General features: G+C 46.1%; 1 protein-coding gene across 4 annotated transcripts; it reads left to right on the forward strand.

The window, feature by feature from the left end:
* Window positions 1-4,593: 4,593 nt before the first annotated feature.
* On the forward strand, window positions 4,594-15,779 carry LOC6596954 (microtubule-associated protein futsch). 4 transcript variants are annotated; one of them, XM_026989723.1, is made up of 6 exons: window positions 4,594-4,613; window positions 4,682-4,732; window positions 4,795-4,961; window positions 5,028-5,326; window positions 5,395-10,184; window positions 12,096-15,779. In XM_026989723.1, the coding sequence occupies exons 1-6, from the start codon at window positions 4,609-4,611 to the stop codon at window positions 15,730-15,732; spliced, it is 8,949 nt and encodes a 2,982-aa protein (XP_026845524.1). In that variant the 5' UTR covers window positions 4,594-4,608; the 3' UTR covers window positions 15,733-15,779. The 4 variants fall into 4 exon arrangements, with proteins under 4 accessions (XP_026845524.1, XP_026845525.1, XP_026845521.1 ...); XM_026989724.1 differs by having other exon boundaries at window positions 5,395-8,276; window positions 13,140-15,779; XM_026989720.1 differs by having other exon boundaries at window positions 5,395-15,779.
* Window positions 15,780-17,293: the final 1,514 nt, after the last annotated feature.

Consider the following 17,293-nt stretch of genomic DNA (forward strand, 5'->3'; position numbering starts at 1 on the left):
CCCATCTGCCGCATCTTTGTGTCGCTGCCGCCAACAAATTGAAAAGTAAGCAAGTTAAACGTTCGCCGAACTTTCGGTGCGAGTGCGGAGAGTGAGAGTACGAGTACAGGCCCCAACTCGTCTGTAGCCTAGAGGCAGTCGCCAGCCATCCTTTTTTCTCGCTGCTGCTGCGCCTCCTGCTTCAGCGCCTCCTCCGGATTTGTAGCCTACCTATATGAATACCAAGTTGCTTGGTCTATGGCCACCACCTGACATTAGTTTTGCATGACTTCATCGTCGTCGTCCCTTTTGGCAGACGCATTAATGCGGAACAAAGCGGTGCGAAATGTGACAACACGGACTTAGGCTGGAGCACACCTAAGATGTTCAACTGGGCGAGGAGTTGGCCACGGAAGGTGAGTTAGAAAGAGCAACAAGAGCAATACCTCGTTCGGCACTTGATTGCAGGCAGATTGTATTCGAAGAGTCAGCCACGTGTGGGGAGAGGAGCCACATGCTTACTAGCCAGGAAACGATTTCTAACTGCTTGAGAAAGTGTATAAGTTATTTTTCATCGGATCTAATTTAATTTCATAGACTGCAACAAACTCTTAGATGATCATTTATGGCACTTAACATTGAAAATAAAAAAGGAAAAAGCCCAGCACACTTATGATATGTACATATGTATTTATATAAACGTTTTTTCGAGACAAAGAATGCTGATTTTATACATGATCATTTTAAATGCATCCTGAAATCGTCAAAGCCAAAGAAGATGCCACAATTTTGAGAGCCCAATACTATCTCTAAGAAACCTGCTGAAATGTTCCGAGGTCACACCAGAATTATCCACTCAAATGTCACTATCGCAATATTTGAAAGCGCAAAAATTGGTGCTCCCGCTTTCGCAAAAAGCAATGTTTCTATTTTCAAAACGGAAACATATCTAAGCGAAACACTAAAGATATGCAAAACGAAAGTGTATTTGCGGTGTCCGCAGCAACTCACAGCGTTCCCCGCTGCGGACACCGCAACTCTACATTTATACCCGATACATAGTCAGTATGGCTCTTCTCCGGCAGACGCCGCAAATATTAAACGACACGACAAAGAGTGCGTGCGAGAGAGACAGAAAATCAGTCTGAGCCAGAGCAAATTGATTTGTTCCTTTTGGCTATAAAAACGATCTGATCTGATCCAGATTCAGCAACCGGATAGATATGGTCAGTCTCTATGATTGTGCGTTTTTAGTTTTATCGAATCTGCAATATTGTGGATGCAACAGATTTTCGTCTTTTGTGGGGGCGCAAGGGGGTGGGGCGAAATTTTGAGATATACGTTTTATAGTGAAATCTAACAGGAGTGCGGATACCAAATTTGGTTACTCTAGCCTTAATAGTCTCGGGGCGGAAGGGGGTGTGGCGAAATTTTGACACAAAACGGTTAAGGTCCGATATCACAGGAGTGTGGGTACCAAATTTGGTTGCTCTGGCTCTTATAGGAACTGACCATGAAACCTGTGTGTTAGAGAGAGACATAGCGAGAATGAAATTGTTTTCTTGATTCTGGCTATAATAATTATACGATCTGGTTCAGATTTTACACTCTAGAACATATAGTCTTCCTCTACGATTCTGCGTTTTCAGTTTTCTCGTATCTTTGAATTTGTGGATGCCACAGATTTTCGCCCTTTGTGGGGGCGGAAGTGGGCGGGGCAAATATATATATATATATTGATATATACTTGTAGCAGTGACATATCACAGAAGTCTGGATCCAAATCATCGTTGCTCTAACTCTTATAGTCTTTGAGCACTAGGCGCTAATAGGGACGGACAGACAGACGGACTGGACTAATATATTTACTTTATGGGGTCGGAAGGAATTTGTGGATGTTACACAAATCTACCACAAATCTTATATACCCCAATACTAATTTGAGTATCGGGTATAAAAACCAATACTTCAAATAACGTTACACGTTGTGGCAGACCACGAAAGACAACTGCCAAGGCAGACACTTTTAATTTGCGGCAATTTGAGAGGGATGTCTTGAAAACTCCTCGATCGGTTGCCAATGACTTGAATGAAAGAGGAAATTTTGATGTCAGTGAACGGACAATAAGAAACCTACAAGAACGTCGCAAAAAAGTTGCACCCATATGTGAAAGAGCGATCCATGGAGGTGGGACCATAATGTTTTGAGGATGCGTCGCCTACAATGGCTTGCGAAATTTAGATCCAGTTGATGGTAGCATAAATAAGGAAAAATATTTGGAAGTGCTAAACAATCTGGCTTTCCCCTCTGGAGATAATTTGATTGGGGAGTCCTTTACATTCCAACAGGAAAACGCCCGTGTCAAAAAGCTAAAGCCGTTACCCAATTCTTGAAGGACACTGGGGTTAATACTTTGGACTAGCCGCTTCAGAGCCCAGACTTAAACATTATCGAGCGTCTCTGGTCTTATATAAAATGAAACCGGACTCCAAATTTGACAAGGAAGCGTGAGAATACAATCTGAGAGGTGAAATCACTCTGGAGAGAAATTCTGTTGGCTTATATCCACAGCTTTGTGGAGTCAGTTCCGAGGCGTCTGCAAAGGTGAAGAGGCAAAGGGAAGATATATATTTGGCTGATTCATCATAAAAAGTTAGTTCGTTCCGTTCTTTTTTGCTTTTTTACATTTTATAAAATGTCAAAATCCTTGTGCCACCATCTGTTTGGGAATAATTAATTTTCATTTCACAATAAACGCACTTATCATTTTTTTCTTACATATTGTTAATAGCTTAATATAATACCTATTTACGGTAAATAAATATAGTTTCTACTTTGAGAAAATAAGAAGTTAAAACCGAATACTTATGCCGATGTGTGTATGTAGGCCAGCACCTCTGCCCAAAAACTAAATAGTATTGTCGGTATTTTTCTCTTTGAACAAACACACAAACATATTATCGTACGACTTTATACTGTAGAAGTTGGTAACCTTACTATCTTCCAAAACTTCCACAATATCGTTGGTTTTTTTTGCCTCAGCACTTTGACAACGGAAAATACATTCAGGAAATTTAAAACTATAGGGTAGCCTAAAGTTTAACAGAACCAAATTGCTCTTATGCATGTGATGAATGCATCAAAAAATGCATAAAAAACAAGTTAATATTTTTCATTCAACAAAAAATCTAGAGAAGATACAATTTTTATTAAAAACAAATATAAGCTGAATAGCATATAAGCTATTTGCTAATTTTATAAGCTAGTAGTCAGTCCACTTTTAAAAATGCTAGATCTACCCTGAAATAGGCTAAACTGGCAGCATTGGTTCTATTAAAATATCGTATGGTGTATCGACTCTGGCATATGGTGTGGATGGGTTTGGAGTCTGCGTTTTTGGAAGCTCAAGTCAGAAATTTTCAGACCCCAACTCCGTTTCCAACAGCACCACCAACTCCAACTCCAGTCCCATGCCCATGCTCAAACCTATGCACATTCCCAGGTAAATGAAGCGATACGGCGTAATCGTTTGTCCTCGTATCCTACGAGCAGCTTCGCTCCACTGGACGGCCAGCTATGGGAATGGCTACCGCGTAAGCTTTGGAGTCAGCTCTGGCTGATGTTCTGGCCGCTGCGTTGGCTTTATTCGATTATTTGTGCGCAGCAGCATCATTTCGTTTGCTTTCCGGCTGTTTTCCTTTATCCTCTCTACCCGGCTCCGTATCCGCTGCCGCCACCGCCACCGATAGCGAGACCGCCACCGTCACCGTCTTCGCTCAAGCTGGTCTTTGACTACGACTTTGAGAATGCCACATGGCGACGTCATATTTCCTTCTATTTCTGGACCGTTTTTTTTTCACTTTCTGCTGCCCTTTCTCTGTCTGCCGTTTTTGTCATGCCGTTCACCGTGGAAAAGTTTAGCGGGCTTAGCGCCGCGCACGCCAGTTTGCCCAGGATTTCATTTCCGGCATGTTGCGGTTGCGTTAAGTAACGGAGATTGCATCGCTAATGATGCAATTGTGTTTGGCGGAAATGAAAGCGGTTTTGTGTGACGACTTCTCAGTCCAGCCAAAAGCCAACGTGCGCCTTAAAAGTCCCACCTAGAATCACACCCATTCCCTAGTATTCAATCCCCAACCGCATCTCCCATCTCGCATATAGTTTCGAGGAGAGTCTGTCTCTGACTCTCAGTTTCATTTAAAGTCATCAAAAGCCAATGAAGTTGAAGCAAATTGAATGCAGAGGAAGCTATGTGCCCGCTAATTGCATATACAGTCTTCAGTTGGAGCGAGAGCTGAAGCTCCTGAACGGAAGTGGTTGTCGAGTGGCAGCCGCTCCCGGGGCTCTTCGAACAACCTGCTTTAATGAGCTCCGCTCCGTATAATTGTTTAATTGGATAAGAAAAAGTGCACGGATGCTTGACACACTTTGCAAACGGTACATTGATTGCTGGAAGTAGCAACGATATCATAACGAAATTTTTCCGAATCTCAGCAAACTTTTTATCCCTTAGGCTTTGTAGCTTTCCAGATACTGATTTTACTCATAAGTCTGGCAACTCTCGAGCCTCTCACATCAAAATTTATGATTCTCCAAGTCGAAAAATCTTTTCAAAATTTTAAGTAAACATGAGGTAAGACTTACAGTTGATATTTCAAAATGAAAAATGAACTAATAAATGTTTAACTCTTTATCCGTAAGCTCCCCGAATAATAGTCCGAACAAAAAAAATTCGCTGCAATGTGAGAGCAGGTGAGTGACGTGATCTGACAACGCAGTCGCGGCTACTGATAACGTTACCCCATATGCGAAAGGATCAGTCTCCGACGCAGCGGTGGAACGCAAAACGATCTCGTAAATAAACTGCAGCATTTGCGTCCGGGATTCGGTCTCGGCGCGCCGGTACGCCGGTACCTTCCCGCCGTGTTCGGTGTCATAGACGGTGGCACCCATCCGCGCAGCATCCTACGCGATCAGACCCGTAAGTGCTTCGCGTGAGATGCAGTTTCAAGGCTTGCAGGTATAACACTGCCGCACCCACTTGCAGATAAAACCGATGCAACGGAGGTGAAGAACTTCCGGCAGGCCCAACCGCGACGCCAGTCCCGTGGCCGACAGCAGCTTCAAATAGCCAATGTTCCGGAGGAAAATATAGCAGATGTGTCGGCACCCAGCTTTGAAATGAAAAAGCCCTCTCAACGATCCAATATGGCGGAGGCGCCGGTGGCCAGCGGCCACACGGTCGAGACCGTGTATACGGAAATTTTCGATAGCTTTCCGGACCCCAGGGATATTATGACGCCCGGCACGTCCTTACAGATTAGAGACAAATCCCTTAGCCAGAAGGTAACTAAAATTCTCCGAAGTGTGTACTTAGTTTTTGCCCTAATTCTTATGTCTCTTGCGTCTTGAAGACTACCCACCGCAAGGTCACTACGCATCGTGACTCCAACGGAAATATTACTAGTCGCATTGAGGAGACGACCACAGTGTGCACTGCGCCCCGGGATAGGCCACCGTCCATTACACGGCGCATTAACTTCTCCACAGAGGATGTGTCTAAAAACGTGTCGGACGAAACGATGCTCATGCTCCACGATGACTCTAGGCCAAGGACGCTTATAGGAGAGAGATACATGCCCAGCGAGTATCCGGGTGGGCAAGGACCTCTTCAATATCGCGATCGCAGCTCACAGCGCGAGAAATTGGAGGACGAACCAGCGCATTCTTTCAATGGCATTTCGGGAGCTACTCGCCAATGGCGAGCACCCAGGACTATCGGGTTCCTGAATGACCAGACAATACCGTCTTATGTGGCATACACCACCGGCTTCTCTGACAGGGCACAACAGACGTGGCCCAGTGCCTACAGTGAACAGCAACGGCGAAAAAGGAGATCCCAAGGAACGGCTCCGGACCGGACCAGTTTCCCGGACAGGTCACAACAGGACAGTCCAAGCGAAAACTTAGAAAGTGATCACCGAAGATTCCGATCTCAAAGTCCAGATGGCAGACGCAGTCAGTTTCAAGAGGACCTCAGTTCCGCGACCCGCCAACGAAGCTTGTCGCAAGGCTCAAATCCCAGAAGGCAGCAGATATCACAGCAGTCGCAGAATATAAACAATAATTCTGCTCCTCAATTCAACGACAGTCCACCCAGAGGAGAGGTTTCGCCTTCTTCGAGATCTCCAAATGGCAACGCCCACCCCAAGTCAGTGTCTGGTGACCTTGCTGAGGAATACGCCCCCTTTCGCAATGAAGCCGGGTCGATAAAACGGAGTAACGATTCTGTAAATAAGGGGCCAGTCAAAGTGACTGATGAAGTTCTGGATGATGTAACCATGCCGTCGTCTGGAGAAGCAGCAACTTCATCCCACCGGCATGTGACACTACCCAGCGGGGACTTACGCGAAGTGTCGGCTCGGGAGCAAATAGGTGATGAATCGGCTCCTACCTTTGCAAGTTCAGATCACAGAAATACTTACAGTCAGAGACGATCAATGCCTTCAAGCAACATTAATGATGAATCAGCCCCCACATTTGACAGTACCGGTCGTGGAACAGCATACAGTCAGAGGCAATCCATGCCATCTCAAAACCTAATCGATGAATCAGCACCCACATTTGAGAGTACTGGTCGTGGAACTGCGTACAGTCAAAGGCAATCTTTACCTGCAAATACTCAGAGGAAATCCATGACTTCAGCAAACATATGGGATGAATCGGAACCTACTTTCGAAAGAACCAGTCCTGGAACTGCACATACACAGAGGAAAACCTTGCCTTCAGGTACTCATCGACGATCTAGGCCTTCACAAAACATATGCCATGAATCATGTCCTAAATTCAACTGTTCCGGCGATGAACCTGTACCTACTCAGTTTCAAACCATGCCTTCCCAAAACATAAACGATGAATCAGAACCAACATTTGAGGGAACCGGTCGTGGAACTGCATACAGTCAGAGGCAATCCATGCCATCTCAAAACATATTTGACGAATCAGCACCCACATTTGAGAGCACCGGTCGTGGAACTGCGTACACTCAAAGGCAATCAGCTCAGACGAGATCCATGCCTTCTCAAAACATAAACGATGAATCGGAACCGAAATTTCACAGTACCGGTCGTGGAACTGCATACAGTCAAAGAAAATCCATGCCTTCTCAAAATATAAACGATGAATCGAAACCGTTATTAGAAAGTACCGGTCGTGGAACTGCATACAGTCAGAGGCAATCCATGCCATCTCAAAACATATTTGATGAATCAGCACCCACATTTGAGAGTACGGGTCGTGGAACTGGATACAGTCAGAGGCAATCCATGGGTCCAGCAGCTCAGACAAGATCCATGCCTTCTGAAAACATAAACGATGAATCGGAACCCACATTTGAGAGTACGGGTCGTGGAACTGCGTACAGTCAGCGGCAATCCATGGCTGCGTACAGTCAAAGACAATCAATGCCTTCTCAAAACATCAACGATGAATCGGAACCCACATTTGAGAGTACCAGTCGTGGAGCTTCATACAGTCAAAGACAATCCATGCCTTCTCAAAACATCAACGATGAATCGGAACCCACATTTGAGAGTACCAGTCGTGGAGCTTCATACAGTCAAAGACAATCCATGCCTTCTCAAAACATAAACGATGAATCGGAACCGAAATTTCACAGTACCGGTCGGGGAACTGCATACAGTCAAAGACAATCCATGCCTTCTCAAAATATAAACGATGAATCGAAACCGTTATTTGAGAGTAGCGGTCGTGGAACTGCATACAGTCAGAGGCAATCCATGCCGTCTCAAAACATATTTGATGAATCAGCACCCACATTTGAGAGTACCGCTCGTGGAACTTCATACAGTCAAAGGCAATCAATGGGTGTATTAGCTAAGCCGAGATCCATGCCTTCTCAAAACATAAACGATGAATCGGAACCAACATTTGACAGTACCGGTCGTGGAACTGCATACAGTCAAAGACAATCCATGCCTTCTCAAAACATTAATGATGAATCTGAACCCACATTTGAGAGTACCGCTCGTGGAACTTCATACAGTCAGAGGCAATCAATGGGTGTATCAGCTAAGCCGAGATCCATGCCTTCTCAAAACATAAACGATGAATCGAAACCATTATTTGACAGTACCGGTCGTGGAACTGCATACAGTCAGAGGCAATCCATGCCATCTAAAAACATAATTGATGAATCAGCACCTACATTTGAGAGCACCGGTCGTGGGACTGCGTACACTCAAAGGCAATCTTTACCTGCACAAACTCAGAGAAAATCCATGCCTTCAGCAAACATATGGGATGAATCGGAACCTACTTTCGAAAGTTCCAGTCCTGGAACTGCACTCAGACAGAGGAAAACCTTGCCTTCACGTACTCAGAGACAATCGATGCCTTTAGAAAATATATGCGCTGAAACCTGTCCTAATTTCAACTGTTCCGTTGTTGAACCTTCAACTATTCCGTGGCAAGCCATGCCTTCCCAAAACATAAACGATGAATCAGCACCCACATTTGAGAGTACGGGTCGTGGAACTGGATACAGTCAGAGGCAATCCATGGGTCCAGCAGCTCAGACAAGATCCATGCCTTCTGAAAACATAAACGATGAATCGGAACCCACATTTGATAGTACGGGTCGTGGAACTGCGTACAGTCAGAGGCAACCCATGGGTGAATCAACTCAGAGGCAATCCTCGATTTCGAAAAACCTAAACGATGAATCGGCACCGCCATTTGAGAGTACTGGTCCTGAAACTGCAGACAGTCAAAGACAAACTATGCCTTCTCAAAACATAAACGATGAATCAGCACCCACATTTGAGAGTACCGGTCGTGGAACTGGGCACAGTCGGAGGCAACCCATTGATGAATCAACTCAGAGGCAATCCTCGCTTTCGAAAAACCTAAACGATGAATCGGAACCGACATTTGAGAGTACTGGTCCTGAAACTGCAGAGAGTCAAAGAAAAACTATGCCTTCTCAAAACATAAACGATGAATCAGCACCCACCTTTGAGAGTACCGGCCGTGGAACTGGGCACAGTCAGAGGCAACCCATTGCTGAATCAACTCAGAGGCAATCCTCGCTGTCCAAAAACCTAAACGATGAATCGGAACCAACATTTGAGAGTACCGGTCCTGAAACTGCAGACAGTCAAAGACAAACAATGCCTTCTGAAAACATAAACGATGAATCGGAACCCACATTTGATAGTACAGGTCGTGGAACTGAATATAGTAAGGGGAAATCAATGGGGCCAGCAGCTCAGACCAGATCTATGCCTTTTGAAAACATAAACGATGAATCGGAGCCCACATTTGACAGTACGGGTCGTGGAACTGCGTACAGTCAGAGGCAACCCATGGGTGAATCAACTCAGAGGCAATCCTCGCTTTCGAAAAACCTAAACGATGAATCGGCACCGACATTTGAGAGTACTGGTCCTGAAACCGCAGACAGTCAAAGACAAACTATGCCTTCTCACAACATAAACGATGAATCAGCACCCACATTTGAGAGTACGGGTCCTGTAACTGAATACAGTCAGAGGCAATCAATGGGGCCAGCAGCTCAGACGAGATCCATGCCTTCTGAAAACATAAACAATGAATCTGCACCCACATTTGAGGGTACCGGTCCTGGAACTGAATATAGTCAGGGGAAATCCATGCCCTCAGCAAATATATGGGATGAATCGGTACCTAATTTCGAAAGTTCCAGTCCTGGAAATGCACTCGGTCAGAGGAAAACCTTGCCTTCAAGTACTCAGAGACAATCGAAGCCTTCAGACAATACATGCGCTGAATCCTGTCCGAATGTCAACTGTTCCGTTGTTGAACCTTCAACTATTCAGTGGCAGGCCATGCCTTCCCAAAACATAAACGATGAATCGGCTCCAACATTTGAGAGTACGGGACCTGAAACTGCAGACAGTCAAAGACAAGCTATGCCTTCTCAAAATATAAACGATGTATCACAACCCACATTTGAGAGTACCGGTCCTGGAACTGAATACAGTCAGAGGCAATCAATGGGTGCAGCACCTCACACGATATCCATGCCTTCAAAAAACATAAACGATGAATCGGAACCAACATTTGAGAGAACCAGTCCTGGAACCGAATACAGTCAGAGGCCATCCATGCCTTCTCAAAACATAAACGATGAATCAGCACCCACATTTGAGAGTACCGGTCGTGGAACTGGGCACAGTCAGAGGCAACCCATTGCTGAATCAACTCAGAGACAATCCACGCTTTCGAAAAACCTAAACAATGAATCGGAACCGACATATGAGAGTACCGGTCCTGAAACTGCGGACAGTCAAAGACAATCTATGCCTTCTGAAAACATAAACGATGAATCAGCACCCACATTTGAAAGTACCGGTCGTGGAACTGAATACAGTCAGAGGAAATCCATAGCTTCAGAAAAAAAAAAACGCCAAAATATAAACGATGAATCTGCACCCACTTTTGAGAGTACCGATCCTGGAACTGAGCACAGTCAGAGACAATCCATGGCTGCAGCAGTTCAGAAGAGATCCATGCCTTCTGAAAACATGAACGATGAATCGGAACCAATATTTGAGAGTACCGGTCCTGAAGTTGCAAAAAGTCAAGGCCAACCCACGTCTTCTGAAAACATAAATGATGAATCGGCACCCTCATTTGAGAGTACTGGTCGTGGCGCTGAGCACAGTCAGAGGCAATCCATGCCGTCCCAAAATTTAGACGATGAATCAGCACCCACATTTGAGATCACCGGTCCTGGAACCGAATATATTCCGGGGCCATCCATGCCTTCTCAAAACATTAACGATAAATCAGCACCCACATTTGACAGTACCGGCCGTGGAACTGAATACAGTCAGAGGCAACCCATGGTTGAATCAACTCAGAGGCAATCCACGCTTTCGAAAAACCTAAACGATGAATCGGAACCGACATTTGAGAGTACTGGTCCTGAAACTGCAGACAGTCAAAGACAAACTATGCCTTCTCAAAACATAAACGATGAATCAGCACCCACATTTGAGAGTACCGGCCGTGGAACTGAATACAGTCAGAGGCAACCCATGGTTGAATCAACTCAGAGGCAATCCACGCTTTCGAAAAACCTAAACGATGAATCGGAACCGACATTTGAGAGTACTGGTCCTGAAACTGCAGACAGTCAAAGACAAACTATGCCTTCTCACAACATAAACGATGTATCACAACCCACATTTGAGAGTACGGGTCCTGTAACTGAATACAGTCAGAGGCAATCAATGGGGCCAGCAGCTCAGACGAGATCCATGCCTTCTGAAAACATAAACAATGAATCTGCACCCACATTTGAGGGTACCGGTCCTGGAACTGAATTTAGTCAGGGGAAATCCATGCCCTCAGCAAATATATGGGATGAATCGGTACCTAATTTCGAAAGTTCCAGTCCTGGAAATGCACTCGGTCAGAGGAAAACCTTGCCTTCAAGTACTCAGAGACAATCGAAGCCTTCAGACAATACATGCGCTGAATCCTGTCCGAATGTCAACTGTTCCGTTGTTGAACCTTCAACTATTCAGTGGCAGGCCATGCCTTCCCAAAACATAAACGATGAATCGGCTCCAACATTTGAGAGTACAGGACCTGAAACTGCAGACAGTCAAAGACAAGCTATGCCTTCTCAAAATATAAACGATGAATCAGCACCCACATTTGAGAGTACCGGCCGTGGAACTGAATACAGTCAGAGGCAACCCATGGCTGAATCAACTCAGAGGCAAGCCACGCCTTCGCAAAACCTAAACGATGAATCGGAACCAGCATTTGAGAGTACCGGTTCTGAAACTGCAGGCAGTCAAAGACAAGCTATGCCTTCTCAAAACATAAACGATGAATCAGCACCCACATTTGAGAGTACCGGCCGTGGAACTGAATACAGTCAGAGGCAACCCATGGCTGAATCAACTCAGCGGCAAGCCACGCCTTCGCAAAACCTAAACGATGAATCGGAACCAGCATTTGAGAGTACCGGTCCTGAAACTGCAGGCAGTCAAAGACAAGCTATGCCTTCTCAAAACATAAACGATGAATCAGCACCCACATTTGAGAGCACCGGCAGTACCGGAACTGAATACAGTCAGAGGCAACCCATGGCTGAATCAACTCAGAGGCAAGCCACGCCTTCGCAAAACCTAAACGATGAATCGGAACCAGCATTTGAGAGTACCGGTCCTGAAACTGCAGGCAGTCAAAGACAAGCTATGCCTTCTCAAAACATAAACGATGAATCAGCACCCACATTTGAGAGTACCGGCCGTGGAACTGAATACAGTCAGAGGCAACCCATGGCTGAATCAACTCAGAGGCAAGCCACGCCTTCGCAAAACCTAAACGATGAATCGGAACCGACATTTGAGAGTACTGGTCCTGAAACTGCAGACAGTCAAAGACAAGCTATGCCTTCTCAAAACATAAACGATGAATCAGCACCCACATTTGAGAGTACCGGCCGTGGAACTGAATACAGTCAGAGGCAACCCATGGCTGAATCAACTCAGAGGCAAGCCACGCCTTCGCAAAACCTAAACGATGAATCGGAACCAGCATTTGAGAGTACCGGTCCTGAAACTGCAGGCAGTCAAAGACAAGCTATGCCTTCTCAAAACATAAACGATGAATCAGCACCCACATTTGAGAGTACCGGCAGTACCGGAACTGAATACAGTCAGAAGCAACCCATGGCTGAATCAACTCAGAGGCAACCCACGCCTTCGCAAAACCTAAACAATGAATCGGAAACGACATTTGAGAGTACTGGTCCTGAAACTGCAGACAGTCAAAGACAAGCTATGCCTTCTCAAAACATAAACGATGAATCAGCACCCACATTTGAGAGTACCGGCCGTGGAACTGAATACAGTCAGAGGCAACCCATGGCTGAATCAACTCAGAGGCAAGCCACGCCTTCGCAAAACCTAAACGATGAATCGAAACCATTATTTGACAGTACCGGTCGTGGAACTGCATACAGTCAGAGGCAATCCATGCCATCTAAAAACATAATTGATGAATCAGCACCTACATTTGAGAGCACCGGTCGTGGGACTGCGTACACTCAAAGGCAACCTGCACAAACTCAGAGAAAATCCATGCCTTCAGCAAACATATGGGATGAATCGGAACCTACTTTCGAAAGTTCCAGTCCTGGAACTGCACTCAGACAGAGGCAAACCTTGTCTTCACATACTCAGAGACAATCGATGCCTTTAGAAAATATATGCGCTGAAACCTGTCCTAATTTCAACTGTTCCGTTGTTGCACCTTCAACTATTCCGTGGCAAGCCATGCCTTCCCAAAACATAAACGATGAATCAGCACCCACATTTGAGAGTACGGGTCGTGGAACTGGATACAGTCAGGGGAAATCAATGGGGCCAGCAGCTCAGACCAGATCTATGCCTTTTGAAAACATAAACGATGAATCGGAGCCCACATTTGACAGTACGGGTCGTGGAACTGCGTACAGTCAGAGGCAACCCATGGCTGAATCAACTCAGAGGCAAGCCACGCCTTCGAAAAACCTAAACGATGAATCGGAACTGACATTTGAGAGTACTGGTCCTGAAAATGCAGACAGTCAAAGACAAGCTATGCCTTCTCAAAACATAAACGATGAATCAGCACCCACATTTGAGAGTACCGGTGAGACGAATGAGAAAATAGAAATGGACGACGAGTGGATGTCAGAATATGATGAAGTGGGAGGCGTCAAAAGAAGAAAGATCTCCAGAGGACAACAGGTGTCGATGCCATCGCAAAATATCCCGGTTCCACGGTTCATGCCCTCGGGTGGTGAAGTTTCCGGAGCAGCTAGAAGCACCGCGAGACCGGAGGGTACCATGCCGTCGCGAAACCCTTTTGTGCTTCAGATGACCAATGAGTGTGTGGCGAATGAAACTATCCAACCTTTGCCGTATGTGTCGGAACAGCCACCGTTAGTCGCCTATCAGCAAACCGAGCAGCGCGGTAGACCGGTGCCACAGCATGTCTCATATGCGTCTTTTTCCACGGAACTTCTGGGTAATGTAAATACGCTATCTCATCCCTCCGATACCGGAGGTAGTCAATCGTGTATGTGTGATGGAATGCGAGAGCATTCACTGGGTCAAACCTGGACAGACAGGATGGACCGCTCGACAACCAATAAAATAGAAGATGTCAGTATGAAAGCCTTCAACAACCTTTCTGTCACGCCGCACCACCTATTGCAAATGCCCAAGACGTGTTTGGATATAGCCACCGAGACGCCACTCCAGCGGAGAAGTCAGTCGCTAGAGTACACACCTTCGGAGAATGACAGCGAATCGGATTTCCTTACATGCAAAAGCTCTACTGACTTGCGACAGGAGGACAAAGGCGCTATTCCCTGTGGTATATGCGAGAGAGTGCCCTCAGACCGCTACTTCCAGTCAATGGATGTTGGTCCCCATGGCCAAGTGGTGCAAGGGGTAACCGTAACGACATCAATGTCCATAATTTCGGGGACGCGATTAAATCAGGACCAGAGAATGCGTGCTGAGGTTCAAATGTCGAACTCAATGACGAACTATGATTCAATTGATCAGGTCATGCAGTCAACCGGCCACAAAAGCACTGGAACAACAACACAGAACAGCTGTTCCATGGAACAGCAAAATCAGAACCAAAAGATGCGTGCTGAGGATGAAATGCTACAGAGCGGACGCAAGAATGGATATTCCAACCGAAGCATCAACGGATTCGACTCAATGATCAACTACGTTTCGTTCGATCAGGTCATGCAGTCAACCGGCCACCAGAGCGCCGGAACAACTACACAGAAAAATTGTTCAATGGAACAGCAAAACTATCAACCGAATCAGCCTTGCCCTGGTTGTCCCACCGGAGCTTCCCACGCCATGCAGATCCAGAGAGCATGGGAACAGGGTTTTACCATTTGTGGAAGCAGGCTTGGCACATCACCCATCACCATCACCAATTACCATAGCACTGGAACAACAACGCAAAACGACCATTCCCTGAAGAAAAGAGACTTTAACCCCACTGGATTTGCAGCCGAATGCGACCAAACCAGCTATAACTCCGTGCAGGCGTGCACCTGCCAGCAGTCTCAAGGCGGGGGTTCGGCCTTTCCCGTCGAACTCCCTTGCGGTTGTTCGCCGGATTCGGAGTCCCAGTTCGATTCGGAGACGGAATGCAATGCCGACGGCTTCACCGCCAGATCGTCTAGTCCAGATGAAGTAGAAGCCGGACCCCATTACGACGACTATAAAGACGTAGAGGAGTGCAATGATGACGACAACGATGCCAGATCGCCCGGAGCCTACCCAAACCCTTCCAAAGCCGTGCTGAACTCTGGTGCCAACAACTGCAACTGTCCACTGAAGTCAGAGGATGACTCCAACGCCAGACCGTACCGTCCCCTTAGAGGATCGCCTGGACCCTTCTTCTACGCAGTTCAGGACACTGGAATGTGGGGGATTACCAGCGCTTTTCTGCCGGAACCAGCGATCGCCATATCGCCATGTCTCAATGGACCCTGTTCGTTAGAGTCGGAGCGCACTGATGACTACCAGTCTGCCCGATCGTCCATTTCCAATGAAGAAGATCGTGGCACCTATCGGCCGCCATGCTGGGTATATCCCTCACCGATTCGGATGCTTTTTGATGGATTGGTTCGACTTGGGGAATCTCTTTAAACAATAAATTTTCTACAATAAATTGTAGACACGACCTGTTAACTCAACTTTTAGATAAATCATTTTTGAGAAGCAACATTTAGGACCCTAAAATTGATAGGAAAAAAAAGGATAAACGTGGTGGGTTTCTGCTACGGCCGCAACTTTACATTTGTACATTTGCGTGGCGAAATTTTGAAATACACTTGAAACAGTGAGATACCACAGGAGCGTGGACACCAAATTTAATTTCCCTAGTCTATGAGATCTAGGCGCTCATAGGGTTTTGAAGTTTGGAAATGAATCAGCCAGGCTCTGGCCTGCACTTTTCCAAAGTTTTCCGATTTAGTTTTGAAATCCGCCAGAATTCTCCGTTTTCAAAACAATATCACTGTGCGAGTAGACTCCATGCGAAGTACAGTAGTGGCTCGTGATAAGTTTTGTTCTTGTTATTTCGTTCGACGACTGGCCTACTATTCGTACTTTTTAAGTACAGCCACTGTACGTCATATCACATCGCAAATATCAGTCATCAGCTATTGGAATTAACATATACATCGAAATACCCAGCCTTTGTAGCGCCTGTGGCAGCTATTTGACACTCTACGAGTATCAGAGGTGGCAATCTGTTAACAATTTATGCCAGGTGGCTGTGATTGGATCCCTTGTGGATTGCCGCCCAGAGCGAATTGGTGTTGGAACTTGAAGCCCTAGCGAGTGGCTTTAAAATACAATTTTGGAAAAAGTCGCGCGCCACACGAGTGCGGGCTCGGGCCTGGGACTGGGCTCGATCGAGTGCCGCAGTAGCAGCTGCTGCTGGCCTCAACGCCCCCGGCCTTCCACTCACATAACTTTGGCAGCATTTTTGCAGAATTACAATTAACTGCCTATACTCGACCGCGCCCGATGCTGGTCTCCAGGCCTGGGGGCTCTGTCTTGTCGAGGCCACTGCCACTGCCAGCAGAGCCCAGGGAACACGACCAGGAGCAGTGGAGGCAGCGCAATTGCAGCCTAACAGTATGCAACCACACTTGCAGAAACTACTCCCTTCATGAGGCGGATGGTGGGTGAGTGCGAGTGGGCGGGACTGGCGCTCGGGTTGGGATTCGGGATGGAAAATTTGTTCTATTTTACGCTTTACACACAAAAACAATAAATCGCTCACAGCATCAACACAGCGTCAACTTCCCTAATGCAGCACGTCGCTGCCATGCCGGATCCGCTGCCCACGCTGGATGTAGAATGCAGGATGGCGGCTGAAGCGACCAGGATGCCAGCAATTGAGGCTGAAGCCATTTTAACTGCCACTTGAATGGCAAGAGCTAAAAATAAACAGGAAAGAAGCCTAACGTCGCGTATTGCGACTACATGATACCCGATTGTGTATTAACCATTTTTATATAAACGTACTAAAAAATTGATTAGTATATTCAGGGGCCCTATAGAGAAATCGAGCATAAATTACAGTAGGGCTTATTTATTTTTTATATTACTCACGAATTACAAGTGCTAATTATTTGGTTTTGGCGTGAAAGTGTTCCGAAGGGAGATTCTTTTGAATATGGTCTTCAAAACGCCACTC

This window comes from Drosophila persimilis, unplaced genomic scaffold (assembly GCF_003286085.1).
Source record: "Drosophila persimilis strain 14011-0111.01,24,50 unplaced genomic scaffold, DperRS2 tig00000431-arrow-pilon, whole genome shotgun sequence".
Lineage (NCBI taxonomy): Eukaryota > Metazoa > Arthropoda > Insecta > Diptera > Drosophilidae > Drosophila > Drosophila persimilis.

Bases quoted from the DNA above. Each gene is read 5' to 3' on its own strand.
- LOC6596954 (XM_026989720.1), top strand. The intron at 4,962-5,027 runs GTAAGTGCTTCG...ACCCACTTGCAG, and splicing joins CATCCTACGCGATCAGACCC to ATAAAACCGATGCAACGGAG. The intron at 5,327-5,394 runs GTAACTAAAATT...TGCGTCTTGAAG, and splicing joins ACAAATCCCTTAGCCAGAAG to ACTACCCACCGCAAGGTCAC.